General features: G+C 49.0%; 1 protein-coding gene across 1 annotated transcript in view; it reads left to right on the forward strand.

Annotated features, from left to right (window-relative positions):
• The window catches only part of PTPN6 (protein tyrosine phosphatase non-receptor type 6), a 102,729-nt gene that overhangs the window by 60,654 nt on the left and 26,544 nt on the right, over positions 1-15,531 (forward strand). The window contains exons 4-7 of the mRNA XM_068257958.1: positions 3,723-3,903; positions 5,231-5,344; positions 11,718-11,831; positions 14,147-14,243. Of these exons, the coding sequence (XP_068114059.1) occupies positions 3,723-3,903; positions 5,231-5,344; positions 11,718-11,831; positions 14,147-14,243 (506 nt within the window). The remainder of the gene's footprint in view (positions 1-3,722; positions 3,904-5,230; positions 5,345-11,717; positions 11,832-14,146; positions 14,244-15,531) is intronic.

Consider the following 15,531-nt stretch of genomic DNA (forward strand, 5'->3'; position numbering starts at 1 on the left):
TGTCCCAACGGCTGACAGTGCAGGACATGCGCATTAACACAAAAGCACTGACACAGGTACAGGACGCAGCCGGGACACTTGCCTTTTATTAGGTAGGATGCCATTGCCTGCATATATGCCGTAAGCTACATTTCCACCCCTTTGTCAGTGTTGTGGGCAGTGCACAATTGTTTTATATTTTGAACAACAAAGAAACAGTAAGGCCAGTGGCGTAGCAATAGGCGGTGCAGAGGTTGCACCAGGGCCCTTGAGCCAGAGAGGCCCACTAGGGGGGACCTCCTTCATCCATCTTATTAGCTTTTCATTGGTGTTATGCTGGTAATGATCACCTCTTTATGTGCATTGCATAGTGGTAACCCTAATAAATAAGTTTCCTAACTCTCAATACACCTCTCTAACACTGCAGTGTGCACTGTCCTTGGTAGGTTTTGGGGCGCCATATCAATAGAGTGCTTGGGGCCCCATGTAAAACTTGCACCGGGGCCCCGAGCTCCTTAGTTACGCCACTGTGTAAGGTGGAAGTCACACTGCAGTTGGACTCGCAATGCAAGAACGCACGCAAAAACGCACATAGTGTATCCGTAAGTGCCCACTGCCTTTTTTTGTACCCACATGCGGTTCCCTCATAATGTATTCGAATGTGCCAACATGCAATATACTGTACGTGTGCAAAAATTATTTCCATTGACTTGCATTGTATGCAAATTGCATGTCGATTTAATTTGCATTGTATGCAAATTGCATGTCGATTTAATTTGCATTAAAAATTACAATGCAGTAGCAAGTGTGATGTCATTGACTTGCATTCAATGTGCTGCAAATTTAGAAAGATGCAAATCCCATACAAATTCTGTTGTGTGAAGCGAGTCTAAAAAGTAAAAATATTATACTTTTTAAAGAGGCTCTAAAGCAGGAATGTCAATCCGTTCCTTCTAGGGCCGAGGTCCTCGCACATTTTTGACACAGCTCAAATTAATTGATGGGTCTGAATCAGGAAAGGTGTTGTCCATCAGGTAGAACACATTCGGTACTATTCCGTTAGCCGGGCGCAACCACTAGGTGGCGTTAATTACTATTCCCCCCTCCAGGCCGCCATGGATAGTAGGGAAAGATGTCATTCTGCTGGAGTTTTATCGCCACCTAGTGGCTGCGCCCGGATAACAGAAAAGAACCCACATTCCTCTTTCTCAGTCCATCCTAAACACTGGCATGGATCTGGCCCTCCAGGCCTGGAGTTCAACACCTGTGTTCTAAATGACATGATGAGATGTGTATGTACAGTCCCAATACTACATACAATTAGCTTGTGCTCTTTTTGTTTTCCTTCTCACTGCAAGGGTTAAGAATCCAGGGCTCTAAATGACAGCTTCTCTGCAGTCAGACTATAGTAACTCTCACTGACAACTAATTAAAGTGAACCAGAGACAAAGCATCCTCATGTATTTTACCATATATATCAGTGGGAACATTAGAGAAAACACCTACTCTGCTCTCTGTTTAATTTTTTTACTGCACAGTCTGCCTGTTATCAGCCCTGATAAAATCCCAGACGGAGCGTTCAGTCTAGCTTTGCTCAGGAATCATTATAGCTGAGTCAGTCTTATGCGATGTCTTTTCAAGCCCAAGCCTGCCCCCTTGTGGCTCTGCTGCCCTGCTATGTAGCCTCGTAGCAGGAAAGCAGAGCCACAAGGGGGCAGGCTTGGGCTTGAAAAGACATCACAGAAGACTGACTCGGCTATAATCATTACAGGGCAAAGCCAGACTGAATGCTCAGTCGGGGATTTTATCAGGGCTGATAACAGGCAGACGGTGCAGTGAAAAATTAAAGAGCAGAGTAGGTGTTTACTGTCACATTCCCATTGATATATATGGTAAAACACATGAGGGTGCTTTGTCTCTGGTTTTCTTTTAAGTTGTAAATCTTTGTGTGGCTGAGAAAAATATCTGTCTGCAGGAAAGTGATTACAAGTTCATAGGTTCTATATTTCACTGTATGGGAGCTGAAGAACATAAAAAAAATACCTTCATGTACCTGAGGGAATCAGATTTTAACTTTTCAAACCAAAATAAGGCTATGGGATTCCAGGAAAGTCCTTAGCATTAGTTCTATACATACAGTTGCCATCAGTTTATTTTCACTATAGATTTCCTTTGACACTATTGAACCTCTGACACTAGCTGGCTCTGTATGGAGGTTTGAGAAGTAGTGTCACTTGATGCCAGTTGGAATTTGTGCTTGCCTTTCTACTTAAAGCACACCTGTTCTCAATCAGAATTTATGCTGTGTTGGAGCCACGCCCCTCATTCTTCACTGAAGAGTTGATGCTCTGTCCACTTCATCCGCCCACTTCAAGCACACGCCCCCATGTGCAAGTGCCTTGGCCGGGAGAGCCTGGGCATGCGCAGTTACAAATATTTCTGATTCACAGATGCCCAGAATGCTCCTGGCTGTGGATGCTATGCACAGCCATTCAGAAACATAACAGAGGAGGGCACACTGAGTGAACAGAGCATGCACCCTGTTAGGGTGATTGCTTCACATTATTGGGGCACTCTGGGGAACTGATTTACACTAAGGTGGCTACCTGAGAGCTGCTTGACAGAAGGGAGGAGCTGTAAGGACTACCTGATGCTAATTAGGGCTCTGGGAACTGACTGACACTAAATGGGCCATTGAGAGGGCTGCCTAATACTTAAATGGCACTAGGGGAGCATACACACATACAGTTTTGACTGACCAATTTTACCATCTCCATTTAGTGTGAGGGTGAACAGATATTGAATACTGTGAAAAGATTGTGTAGGTAAGCTCTCGCACTACAAGGAAGTAGTAAAATTGGCCAAAGAACAGCCAGTCAAAATTGGATGTGTGTATGCACTCTAATGCCTATTACACCCCATACAATTTTCTCTTATGCTGGGCTCGATTTTGTCGCTCTATTCTCCCGCTCGATCAATTCCCCACTCAATTACACAGGCGATTCTCTTCCACTCGTTTTTCTTATCCGTACTGGTAGAGACTGGTCATTATCTCTGGTGCATTGTCCTCTGGTCATCTCCTGCTGAGTAGAACAATGGCTAATTGCTAGGCAGATAGATGGTTAGATAGATAATTTCCAACATGTTGGAAATGATCTATCTGGCAGGTAAATCTAACAGAAAATCTAACAGAAAATTGTATGGTGTGTACCTTACAAGAGGCACTGCTTGACACAAGTGGACAGATTGTCAGACATAACACCAGGATGCCAGGTATGTGCTGCACCACCACAGAATCACTCATCCCATCTCTGCAGATTAGGGATGGGATCACCAGCCACACATGAAGTCCTGCTTCCTCTCTGACTACAGCGGCCTGGCAGCATGTATCAAGTCACATGAGGCACCGCTGTAGCTATGGATACAAGACGATGGATAGGTGGATGGAGATCCCATCACATTTAGGGAGGGGGAGATGGGGAGTGTGAGGAGGCGGACATTTGGGGAGGGGAGCTGCCTCTTCTCACCCTCTAATTGTGCCGCCCCGAAGCACATGATTCACATTGCTTCATGGAACAACCACCCCTGACTGAAGAGACTGTCAGACAGAAAGGGGGGCACTGGAGATTCTTCCAGACACTAAATAGGACACCATAAAGATTAACAGCAATAAAAACAAATATAATAACACTAGCAACATTTATTAATATACCGCCTATTCATTCTGTGTTTGCTGCCTGCAGATGGTACCATGGATATCTGTCAGGAACTGATGCTGAGAAGCTCCTGCAGGAGAAAGGAGAGCCTTGGACCTTTCTGGTGCGAGAGAGCCGCAGTAAGCCTGGAGATTTTGTCCTCTCTGTCCTGACAGCAGACCTGAAGGATGGGAAACCTCGAGTGACTCACATCAAAATTACATGTGAGGTAGGACCGTGTTGTGAAATAACTCCACAGATTAATAAGATATACATGAGCTGTATCATTCCCTGTGATTCTGTATGACCCAGAGGGAGATACCTGTGTTCACTGCTGCAGCATTGTAGCTTCCTGCGTCACCTGCCTGCTCGCTGGATTATGATTGGAAATCACCACCTTACTGAGCCCTCTCACTACTACCAGAGGACTGCCTTCTCCTGCCACCCCCTGTGCCTGAAACATGTTTGATCAGCAACATTACTCAGCACAATGGCCTCTTTTGTGGTGCGCACTGCAGTAACTCTCACTCTTACAGGGCAAGTAAGGGCATTATCTGTGTCTTCCAATACAGGTAGTCCCAGACTTACAAACGCCCGACTTATGAACGACCCGCCGATACGAACGGCATGGATTCTCTGTTTCCATGGGAACAAGCCCAAAAAAAATTCAAATTGGACTTGTAGATTATGAGAAAATCGATTTTAAAAAAAATCAAAGAAAAAATAGCTTTTAAACTTGTATAAATAGGTACAAAGGGCAGAGGTGACACAGAGGGGGACACTGGAGGCACAGGGGGGCACAGAGGAGGTACAGGGGCCATAGATGTCACAATGTTCTGACTTAACAGATTCAGGTTAAGAACGAACCTACAGTCCCTATCTCATTCGTTAACCAGGGACTACCTGTATACTCCGGCCCCCCAGCAGTCTGAAGTAAGTTGACCCGGCCCTCGACCCAAAAACGTTTGGGGACCACTGATTTATACATACCTGGGGCCTCCCCCAGCCCTTTGTGGCTCTGGCCACGCGCCTCCTCGGTTGCACTCCCGTGGCTGGCTCTGGAGCTCTTCTCCTGAATAGTTAAGGCTTGTAACTGTACAAGCACAGAACAACATTCCCAGCCATGGGAGCGCACCCAAAGAGGCGCACATGCGCAGTAGTCCTCCAGTAGTTCCCGAGGGAGCACATGGACTACAGAGGGCTGGAGGAAGACCCAACTTAAGTATAAATCGTTTGATTTATCTCAGGTAGATCTTATTCAGTAGTAAAGCAATGTTGTGTCAAAAAATAGATGCCCAGCTTTGCCATACCAAAAACACGAACAGGCTGCCATACAAGTTGTCCTACTTACTCCTCGGTATTCAGAAGAAGGGAAGAAGACTGGGAGCATGTCTCCTGTAGTGGCAGGGCTACTGTTATAGCACCAATGCTGAGTTTGAGGAGGGATGGAGAATGCCTTTGTTGTGTTGCTTGAGCTGTACAGAATCTTGTAACTACCCATGTTCCCCACAACCCCTCCTTGGCAGCCCGTGACTTGGCTTCTTTTCTCCTTGCAGGGTGAGAAATACACTTTAGGAGATGCCAAATATGACTCCCTCACAGATCTGATAGAGACCTACAAGAAGAAGCACATTGAGGAGGTCTCAGGAGCCCGGGTCTATCTGCAGAAGGTACGTCAGCTCTGTGTGGCCCGTAGGACATTGTACCACTTTCGTCATTGCCCACACGTGGTCCTATTGAGAAGGAAGTTCTGATCTCAGGATATTAGTTTCAAAAAAGGCACTGCTGACAATGTGGGCCACGTCATCCCAGTGTAAGAAGATTGCCGGCTACAATTACTATTGTTATTCTTTATACCTTTCAAAGTACCAGCAGATTGCAAGACACAGTAATAAATCAGGGGCTTGGGTTACAGGCTTGAAATCACACATTGAGGATGCATGAATTTAAACAGGTAAAAAGAAAAAAATGCATTAATTTAACAACGCAAGAGGTTGCTTGCTTAGCTTGCTGTACCAAAGAGCTTACAATCTAGGGTCTACCAGAAAAATTATGGAGGCATCCCAAGAAATAAAATTACTAAATGCAGATTGAATAGTGGAGTAACTTACCTCATGCAGAAGCCACAAGCAGCGATTAAGCCTCACATTGTGGAGACTCTAAAGAGGCACCTGGACTCACACTGGCACTTAATGACCTGAGGAAGTGGGAAGTGAACCCAACAAAATGTGTTGTCTTGATGTCTATAGTGAATTGTGACTTAATAGCTGGTTGTGGCTTCTCAAGGAGATAAGCACTTTGTTTCTTTTTAATTATTTTATCACTTTTGGACTCCATAGCGCATTTGGTAGGTTGTATCTGCCTCTCTTGGGAACCTGTTTTTTATGTTTGTATGTGGTTGACTCACAAAACTTATCTCATGATTTATCTCTATTTCCCCCTTTAAAGTGGACCTGAACTCAGAACGTCCTCTCTGCTCTATAAGATACGCAACAGCATAATAACCTTTTAAAGAAAAACATTTCTATCTTACAACTGATACACATTCTAAAATTTGCAGAGTTTCTACATCCTGATTCATGTAAGCAGACATATTGTTTACAGTCTGTGCTTTCAAATTAGCTTATCTGCCAACTCTGCTGTGGCAGTCAGGTGACACAGGGGAGAGATCAAATTACAACTTGTGATTAGACACAAACGAGGAGGAAATAAACAGGCTAAACTCTCTAAATACATACAGGGTGCATTTCTCTGTGTTTTCCTTCTGTCCTGTGCAAGAGTTTAAATTTAGGTCCACTTTAAAGATAAAATACATGAGAGAGAAAGATGAGGAGTAATAATTAATGAGCTGCATACATTTACATCCAGAATTTTATTAATCCTGTATCATCTTCCAAGTTGCAACTATTTGCCTCTTATTGACCATCCTCTATAATAAAAGCCCCGTGTCCCTGCGTTCTCTCCTGTCCCTGCGTCCTCTCTTGTCCCCGTGTCCCTGCGTGCTCTCCTGTCCCTGCGTGCTCTCCTGTCCCTGCGTGCTCTCCTGTCCCTGCGTCCTCTCCTGTCCCTGCGTCCTCTCCTGTCCCTGCGTCCTCTCCTGTCCCTGCGTCCTCTCCTGTCCCTGCGTCCTCTCCTGTCCCTGCGTCCTCTCCTGTCCCTGCGTCCCTGCGTCCTCTCGTGTCCCTGCGTCCTCTCCTGTCCCTGTGTCCCTGCGTCCTCTCCTGTCTCTGTGTCCCTGCGTCCTCTCCTGTCCCTGTGTCCCTGCGTCCTCTCCTGTCCCTGTGTCCCTGCGTCCTCTCCTGTCCCTGTGTCCCTGCATCCTCTCCAGTCCCTGTGTCCCTGCATCCTCTCCTTTCCCTGCGTCCTCTCCTGTCCCTGTGTCCCAGCGTCCTCTCCTGTCCCTGTCTCCCTGCGTCCTCTCCTGCCCCTGTGTCCCTGCGTCCTCTCCTGTCCCTGTGTCCCTGCGTCCTCTCCTGTCCCTGTGTCCCTGCGTCCTCTCCTGTCCCTGTGTCCTCTCCTGTCCCTGTGTCCCTGCATCCTCTCCTGTCCCTGTGTCCTCTCCTGCCCCTGTGTCCCTGCATCCTCTCCTGTCCCTGTGTCCCTGCGTCCTCTCCTGTCCCTGTGTCCCTGCGTCCTCTCCTGTCCCTGTGTCCCTGCGTGCTCTCCCGTCCCTGCGTCCTGTCCCTGTGTCCCTGCGTCCTCTCCTGTCCCTGTGTCCCTGCATCCTCTACTGTCCCTGTGTCCCTGCGTCCTCTCCTGTCCCTGTGTCCCTGCATCCTCTCCTGTTCCTGTGTCCCTGCATCCTCTCCTGTCCCTGTGTCCCTGCATCCTCTCCTGTCCCTGTGTCCCTGCATCCTCTCCTGTCCCTGTGTCCCTGCGTCCTTTCCTGTCCCTGTGTCCCTGCATCCTCTCCTGTCCCTGTGTCCCTGCATCCTCTCCTGTCCCTGCGTCCTCTCCTGCCCCTGTGTTCCTGCGTCCTCTCCTGTCCCTTTTTCCCTGCATCCTCTCCTGTCCCAGCGTCCTCTCCTGTCCCTGTCTCCCTGCGTCCTCTCCTGTCCCTGTGTCCCTGCGTCCTCTCCTGTCCCTGTGTCCCTGCGTCCTCTCCTGTCCCTGTGTCCCTGCGTCCTCTCCTGTCCCTGTGTCCCTGCGTCCTCTCCTGTCCCTGTGTCCCTGCATCCTCTACTGTCCCTGTGTCCCTGCATCCTCTACTGTCCCTGTGTCCCTGCATCCTCTCCTGTCCCTGTGTCCCTGCATCCTCTGCTGTCCCTGCGTCCTCTCCTGCCCCTGTGTTCCTGCGTCCTCTCCTGCCCCTGTGTTCCTGCGTCCTCTCCTGTCCCTGTGTCCCAGCATCCTCTCCTGTCCCTGCATCCTCTCCTGTCCCTGTGTCCCTGCGTCCTCTCCTGTCCCTTTGTCCCTGCGTCCTCTCCTGTCCCTGCGTCCTCTCCTGTCCCTGTGTCCCTGCGTCCTCTCCTGTCCCTGCGTCCTCTCCTGTCCCTGTGTCCCTGCGTCCTCTCCTGTCCCAGTGCCCTCTCCTGTCCCTGTGTCCCTGCGTCCTCTCCTGTCCCTGTGTCCCTGCGTCCTCTCCTTTCCCTGTGTCCCTGCGTCCTCTCCTGCCCCTGTGTCCCTGCGTCCTCTCCTGTCCCTGTGTCCCTGCGTCCTCTCCTGTCCCTGTGTCCCTGCGTCCTCTCCTGTCCCTGTGTCCCTGCGTCCTCTCCTGTCCCTGTGTCCCTGCATCCTCTACTGTCCCTGTGTCCCTGCATCCTCTCCTGTCCCTGTGTCCCTGCGTCCTCTCCTGTCCCTGCGTCCTCTCCTGCCCCTGTGTTCCTGCGTCCTCTCCTGTCCCTGTGTCCCAGCGTCCTCTCCTGTCCCTGCATCCTCTCCTGTCCCTTTGTCCCTGCGTCCTCTCCTGTCCCTTTGTCCCTGTGTCCTCTCCTGTCCCTGTGTCCCTGCGTCCTCTCCTGTCCCTGTGTCCCTGCGTCCTCTCCTGTCCCTGTGTCCCTGCGTCCTCTCCTGTCCCTGTGTCCCTGCATCCTCTCCTGTCCCAGTGCCCTCTCCTGTCCCTGTGTCCCTGCGTCCTCTCCTGTGTCCCTGCGTCCTCTCCTGCCCCTGTGTCCCTGCGTCCTATCCTGTCCCTGTGTCCCTGCGTCCTCTCCTGTCCCTGTGTCCCTGCGTCCTCTCCTGTCCCTGTGTCCCTGCGTCCTCTCCTGTCCCTGTGTCCCTGCATCCTCTCCTGTCCCTGTGTCCCTGCATCCTCTCCTGTCCCTGCGTCCTCTACTGTCCCTGTGTCCCTGCGTCCTCTCCTGTCCCTGTGTCCCTGCGTCCTCTCCTGTCCCTGCGTCCTCTCCTGTCCCTGTGTCCCTGCGTCCTCTCCTGTCCCTGTGTCCCTGCGTCCTCTCCTGTCCCTGTGTCCCTGCGTCCTCTCCTGTCCCTGTGTCCCTGCGTCCTCTCCTGTCCCTGTGTCCCAGCGTCCTCTCCTGTCCCTGTGTCCATGCATTTGCGCTACTACACATGTGTGGCATACGGGCGGACGTTGGAGAGCAGGAGGAGCGTGGCTGTGTGTGTGCGTTGGGGAGCTTGCATGCCGGGCAAGGTGGTGGTGAGGGAGGTCGTGGCTGAGCCCTAGCGCCCATTTTAAATGGGCGGGCTTAATGCCTAGTCCCTAATAATGACTTAAAATGTACCTGAGACATTTAAAACAAAAGGGTTTATACTTACCTGGGGCTTCCTCCAGCCCCCTTGAGTCCTTCTACTCTCTTGCCATCCTCCCAGACCTCTTCGTTATGCCGTTTGAGCCATCCGGGGTCTACTGTGTATGCGTGGGCCCGGACGCGCCCCCCTCAACTTTGCTCCCGTAGCCGGGAGTGTTCTGCATAAATGCAGTTATTTAAGACTGTAACTGTGCTTGCGCAGGTGATCGGGTAGCGCATGTGTCCAGCACCATTCATACGTAGTGGCCTGCAACAGTGCTGGATCGCAAGCTCCACTGCAGCTCAACGGAGGGGACCAGACCAACACAGCGAGAGGTAATGGACTGCAGGGGGCTGGAGGAAGCCCAGGTAAGTATAAATCCTTTTGTTTTGAATATCCCCGGTTTACTTAAATAATAGCGCATTTTTAACTGCCATTTTGTGTCATGTATTTTCCAATGACATCTGAACCATGAGTCGTTCATTGTTGTTTTAAACGACTTTTCCTCGCCGTTTGTACGAAGCTAAAGGGAGCACTGTAATAAGTGCAGGAGATTTGGGCGCAGCCGGCGCCACCATAGACCATAATAGGAATTACAGCTATCACAGCGCTCAGTGAGTAATTTGGGTACCGTCAGAAGGCGTAGCACAAATTACTATAAAAACACTGTTATTCGGCCGCCAGCAATAGCTGGAAGCCGAATCACATATTTCCCCACCATCCATGGCGGCCTGGAGGGGGAATAGTAATTATAGGACTTTTGCGGGTGCAGGGAAAGCCATATATTATTATTATTTATTGTATTTATAAAGCGCCAACATATTACGCAGCGCTGCACAATAGATAAATGGGTTAACATACAAGGTAGAACATATGGAAACTCACAACAAAACAAGATCATGCAAATGATTTGATAACAATACAGTGTCATAGGTCAAAATAGAGACTGTTCTAGTCCACAAGAGGGGTGGTTGTGAGTAAGATTGCATAATCAAGCTGGAAACACTAGGAAGGAGGGCCCTGCCAGAGGCTTACAATCTAAAGGGTGGGGGTGGAGACAATAGGTGCATCTTTTGAGAGGGTGTCTAACAGAACATATTATGGTGCTGGTTTAGGGGGGTATGCGAGCATGAAGAGGTGAGTCTTAAGAGCTTGTTTGAAGGTATTAAAGGTGGGGGCGAGTCTGACGGCTGGTGGGAGCGAGTTCCAGAGAATAGGGGCAGCCCTGGTGAAGTCCTGCAATCGTGCATGTGACTGAGTTATGCGTGGTGCGACTAGGCGCAGGTCATTGGAGGATCGGAGGGGGCGGGCTGGTATGTGCCTGTGGACCAGATCAGAGATGTAGGTCGGGCAGGTCTTGTGCACTGATTTGTAGGCCAAGCACAGGATTTTGAAATTGATCCAAAAGCTGATGGGGAGCCAGTGTAGTGCTTTACAGAGCGGAGTTGTAGAGGCGCTGCGGTGAGAAGAATGCATCAGTCTGGCTGCTGCATTCATTACTAATTGAAGGGGGGCAGTATGGTTAGAGGGAAGGCCAGCCAAAAGATAATTGTAGTAGTCTAGGCGGGAGATGACAAGGGCGTGGATAAGGAGTTTAGTGGTGTCAGGGGACAGGTAGGAGCGGATCTTGGAGATGTTGCGGAGGTGGAAGTTGCAGGATCTGACAATACCTTGGATGTGGGGTTTAAAGGAAAGTTCAGAGTCTAGAGTAACGCCTAGACAGCGGACTTGGGAGGTAGGGCGGATGGTAGTATTTTCGATAGTGACGTGCAGATCAGGGAGGGGTGCAGCTGTGTGGGGTGGGAATATTAGAAGCTCAGTCTTGTCCAAATTAAGCTTCAGGTACCTGGCAGCCATCCAGGAGGAAATGGATGTGAGGCAGGCAGAGACTTTGTCCATCGTAGAGGAGGAGAGATCTGCGATGTGGAGATATATCTGGGTGTCATCGGCATACAGGTGGTAATTGAAACCCATGGAGGAGATGATTTTGCCAATTGAGGCAGTATAGAGTGAGAACAGTAGTGGTCCTAGGGCGGAACCTTGAGGAACACCAACTGAGAGGGGTGTAGGAGTGGATGAGGAGCCATTTAAAAATGTTGTGAAGGAGCGGTTGGAGAGGTAGGAGGAGATCCAGGCTAAGGCTAGGTTCTGAATGCCCATTAGCTTCAGGGAGTGGAGGAGGAGGCTTTACCCTGCACCCAAATTTGCTGGTGGCTAAATGTTATGTATGCAGCTCAAGGAGTTGAAAACTGCTTTATTCTATGGAGTTCTCTGAACTTTCCTGCAATAAGCCCCTTGTGTAATTTGTGTCACATGTCACTCTGTCCCTTCACTCACCCTCCCTGCCTCCCACAGCCATATTACTCCACAAGAGTCAACGCTGCTGACATTGAGAAACGCATGAAGGAACTGGACAAGAAACTGGAGAAAGAAGAGAAAGCCAAAGCTGGATTTTGGGAAGAGTTTGATGTAAGTCTTGTAAATCCATTCTTGTTCACTAAGGCAATAAACTGCAATGAATGAACATTCAGGTCAATGGACTTGATGAAAATACAGATTGGGTGAGTACCAATCAGTGATGACTGCAAGGGTGTAACTAGAGGGGAACCTAGAGCTGTAGGGAACCCCGTTACTAACCTACCCTTCCTCCGATACAGGGGACTATACTTCACATCAGGTGTTTTGTGGCTACACTTGTTATGGGAGAGGAAAGAATTTACAATGGGCAAACACTGACTAAATCATTTATATATAATTGTAAAAATGAAGCACTTTTTTATTACATTATTTTCACTGGAGTTACTCTTTAACTGTCCCTCGGAGCTCACAATCTAATTCCTACCATAGTCATATGTCTATGTATGTATCATGTAGTGTACATATCATAGTCTAGGGCCAATTAGGGGGAAGCCAATTAACGTATCTCTGTTTTTGAGAGGTGGGAGGAAACCAAAATGTCCAGGGGAAACAACACATACACAGGGAGAACATAGTACCCTGGCGGGATTTGAACCGGGAACCCAGAGCTGCAAAGCGAGAGTGCTAACCACTACGCCCCCGTGCTGTTTGAAGAAACACCAACATATTCTGAGTACTTTGTCCTACTGCTCAACCCATTGCCAATTCCATGTAGACTTCCTGTCACTCCTGATTGCAGTATTGATCAATGCTGGTTGCTGATTGCAATATTAGAACTGATTGGGGGTATGTATGGTGTGACCACTTAATCCACAGATACCAGATATCAGGTTCTCATGGTGAGATGAGTGATTCCTCGTTGTAGCTGATGGACAAGGTGCTTCTACCTCATGCACCACTTTAGTATTTGGGACACTGATGACAAGGGGCATGAGGTGCAGAGTGAGGAATGTTATATTCTGTTGGTCAGTACTGGGAATCTGACTCATTTGCTGGAGATCGGGGCAGAGGGCAACTAATGCAAACATTGAAGAAAGGAGAAGTGCTTCAATGGTGCATTAACCTTTTTATTCCTTTAAAAACATGTAAAGCTGCACTTGAAGTTATTGTGAAGTAAATAGCGCATGTCAAGCCGCCAGCAGGTGCTCTCTTAGCCCCAGAGCTTGGCCAGAGCTACAGGAGCGACAATCGTGTGGAGGGAGGTGTGGTGGGCGGAGCGTGGCCACGCACATGCAATCTAACGTCACCACGTGTTTCGTCGCTAACCACGCCTTTGCCAGGTGATGTGATGGCTGGACGCCAAGCCCTTTATACTCAAACTAAGAGTAATTGACAAGGGAGTGGGGTTGTGATTCTCCCCTTGGGCATGCAATAATTAGCATGCCACAGTCATGGGTGTATCTGTATAAAAACAATTAGGTGACAATTGAGTTTAACAGTAGAATAGCACAGCTATTAATCACATAACACTGTTCTACCCAAAATTACAGCCGGGTGGCATGAAAAAGTAGCCAGGTGGGGCGTGATGAGAGAATACAGGGTCGGCGCTTCTCTGCACAATTCTGCTTACAACAGAGGAGGAGGTGAGCCGATGACAGCCTTGGTGGAAGGGCGTTACACCCTCTTCTTCCCCTATCTACAGAGAGCGACGTTTTAATCCTGAGTAGGGACAAGCTTGTTCTCCCCACCTGCCTTTCCAGTGGTTGCCTTGGAGGTAACCTGGGTTTGTAAGTATATTACTTACGTTTCATTTACTCTTACCCATCTTCCAGTTCATACTACACTATGTTGGGCTCTCGGTTTTCTATTTCTATACTCGCAATAGGTGACCCTTTCTCCAACCTCCTTCCAGGGATATACTCATCTGGCTGCTGGTGCTTGCCACCTGTGGTTCACTTCTCCACACGCTTATAAACTATTCAAATAAGACGACGGAGGCACTCTTACTTGTCAATATATCCTATATTGTACACAACAGTACAGAGGAGTGTATCTATAAGTGGAGCTCAGAGTTGCGGGTGGCTCCATCTACTTGCTCTCCCTCCCTCCAGTACAGGAGCCCATCCTCCACGTCAGGTGTTTTTGTGGCCACACTTGTTATGAGTGGGTGGACCATGATGTCCACATTTGCTCTATGACCCTCAGGAAGTTGGGCCCTCAGGCTGTGGGTGTCACCAAGGGGAGATTAGGGAAAGCATATGAACCTTGGGCGGACCTCACCTAAGATTTGCAGTAGGATCCTATGATTTGTAGTTACACTCCTGTGTGTAGGACGGTATTTGTGTATACTTGTATTATGTTGGTGGGTAGAGGTGCTCCATGAAGATGATCTGCAGGTGGTAAGTGACTGTCTTTTCTTCCTTCAGGCTCTCCAGAAACAGGAAGCTAATTTACTGTATGAGAGAAAAGAGGGTCAGAGGCAGGAGAACAAGGGCAAAAACCGCTACAAGAACATCCTTCCATGTGAGCATAAAGAAGAACTCTGATAAGTTCTGTTTCTACTTTTAGTTGTTGAAAAAGTTCAATTTTGGTTTAAGTTGTACTTAATTGGGTTGTAAAATTACAAAATTATTTCAGGAACAATAAAAAAAAATATTCTAGAGTTCAGTCCAGCCCTAATCAGCACTGAGTAATCCAAAGATATCATTATTACGTTAAACCAGAAAATAAATATTGTGACCAACATTTCAGTATCAGTTAGCACCCCTTACTCAAGGGACTGTTTATAGCAGGGGTCTCAAACTCGCGGCCCGCGGGCCATTTGCGGCCCTCGATACAATATTTTGTGGCCCTCGCCGGCAAAAGCTTCCTTATAGTTCGCTTCAGCCGCATCCCCGCCGCTAAACGAGGGCTGCAGAGCCCCCAAATCGCCCGGGGGGGGGGGGAATCCGCTGGCATTTCCTGGAAGGGGCAGAGCTTTCAGCTTCAGCTCTGCCCCTCCTGACGTCAATCGCCGCACGGATCACCGCCTCTCCCCACCCCTTTCTGTGAAGGAAGAGTGAGAAGAGTGAGAGGGGCGGGCAGAGGCGGCGATGCGCCGCGATTGTGAAATTCCTTATGCGGCCCAGCCTCATCCTGACTTTACCTCCTGCGGCCCCCCAGGTAAATTGAGTTTGAGACCCCTGGTTTATAGTAATAGCACTTCCAGGGCCAGAGAGTTGGGTTGGCTGCAGGGGCATAGCTGGAAACCATGAGGTCCCCATTGTGAAAATAGGCAATGGCATTGCAATAGGGGGTGCAGAGGTTGTGACTGCATCAGGGCCTCTGGACAAGAGGGGCCTTTCTTCATCCATCTTATTAGCTTTTCATTGGTGCTTTGCAGGTAATGGACACCTCTATATGTACATTGCACAGTGGTAATCCCTAACAGACTGCTTCCTTACTCTAAATACACCTCTCTGATACTGCAGCTGTCCTTGGTAGGTTTTGGGGCTCCATATCAACAGAATGCTTGGGGCCCCATGTAAAACTCACACCGGGGCCTCAAGCTCCTCAGTTACGCCACTGAACATAGGTTTAGGTTCCACAAAGTATCAGGCAATCCCCAGTATCCAGAGGTACTCACCAGTATTAGGTAGCAAAAAGTGCCCACCATTTTTAACTAACCCCCAGTATAGGGTGTCATAAGTAGCCCTACATTTTTAGGGCCTGAGCCCACTAATGCAGTTGTGTCCGCTTCTGTCCGATTTTCAGCATCTGTAACATCGATGTGTAACTGAAAAGCGGACACAACTGCGTTAGTGGGCTCAGG

The sequence above is a fragment of the Hyperolius riggenbachi genome, chromosome 10 (genome assembly GCF_040937935.1).
Source record: "Hyperolius riggenbachi isolate aHypRig1 chromosome 10, aHypRig1.pri, whole genome shotgun sequence".
NCBI classification, from domain to species: domain Eukaryota; kingdom Metazoa; phylum Chordata; class Amphibia; order Anura; family Hyperoliidae; genus Hyperolius; species Hyperolius riggenbachi.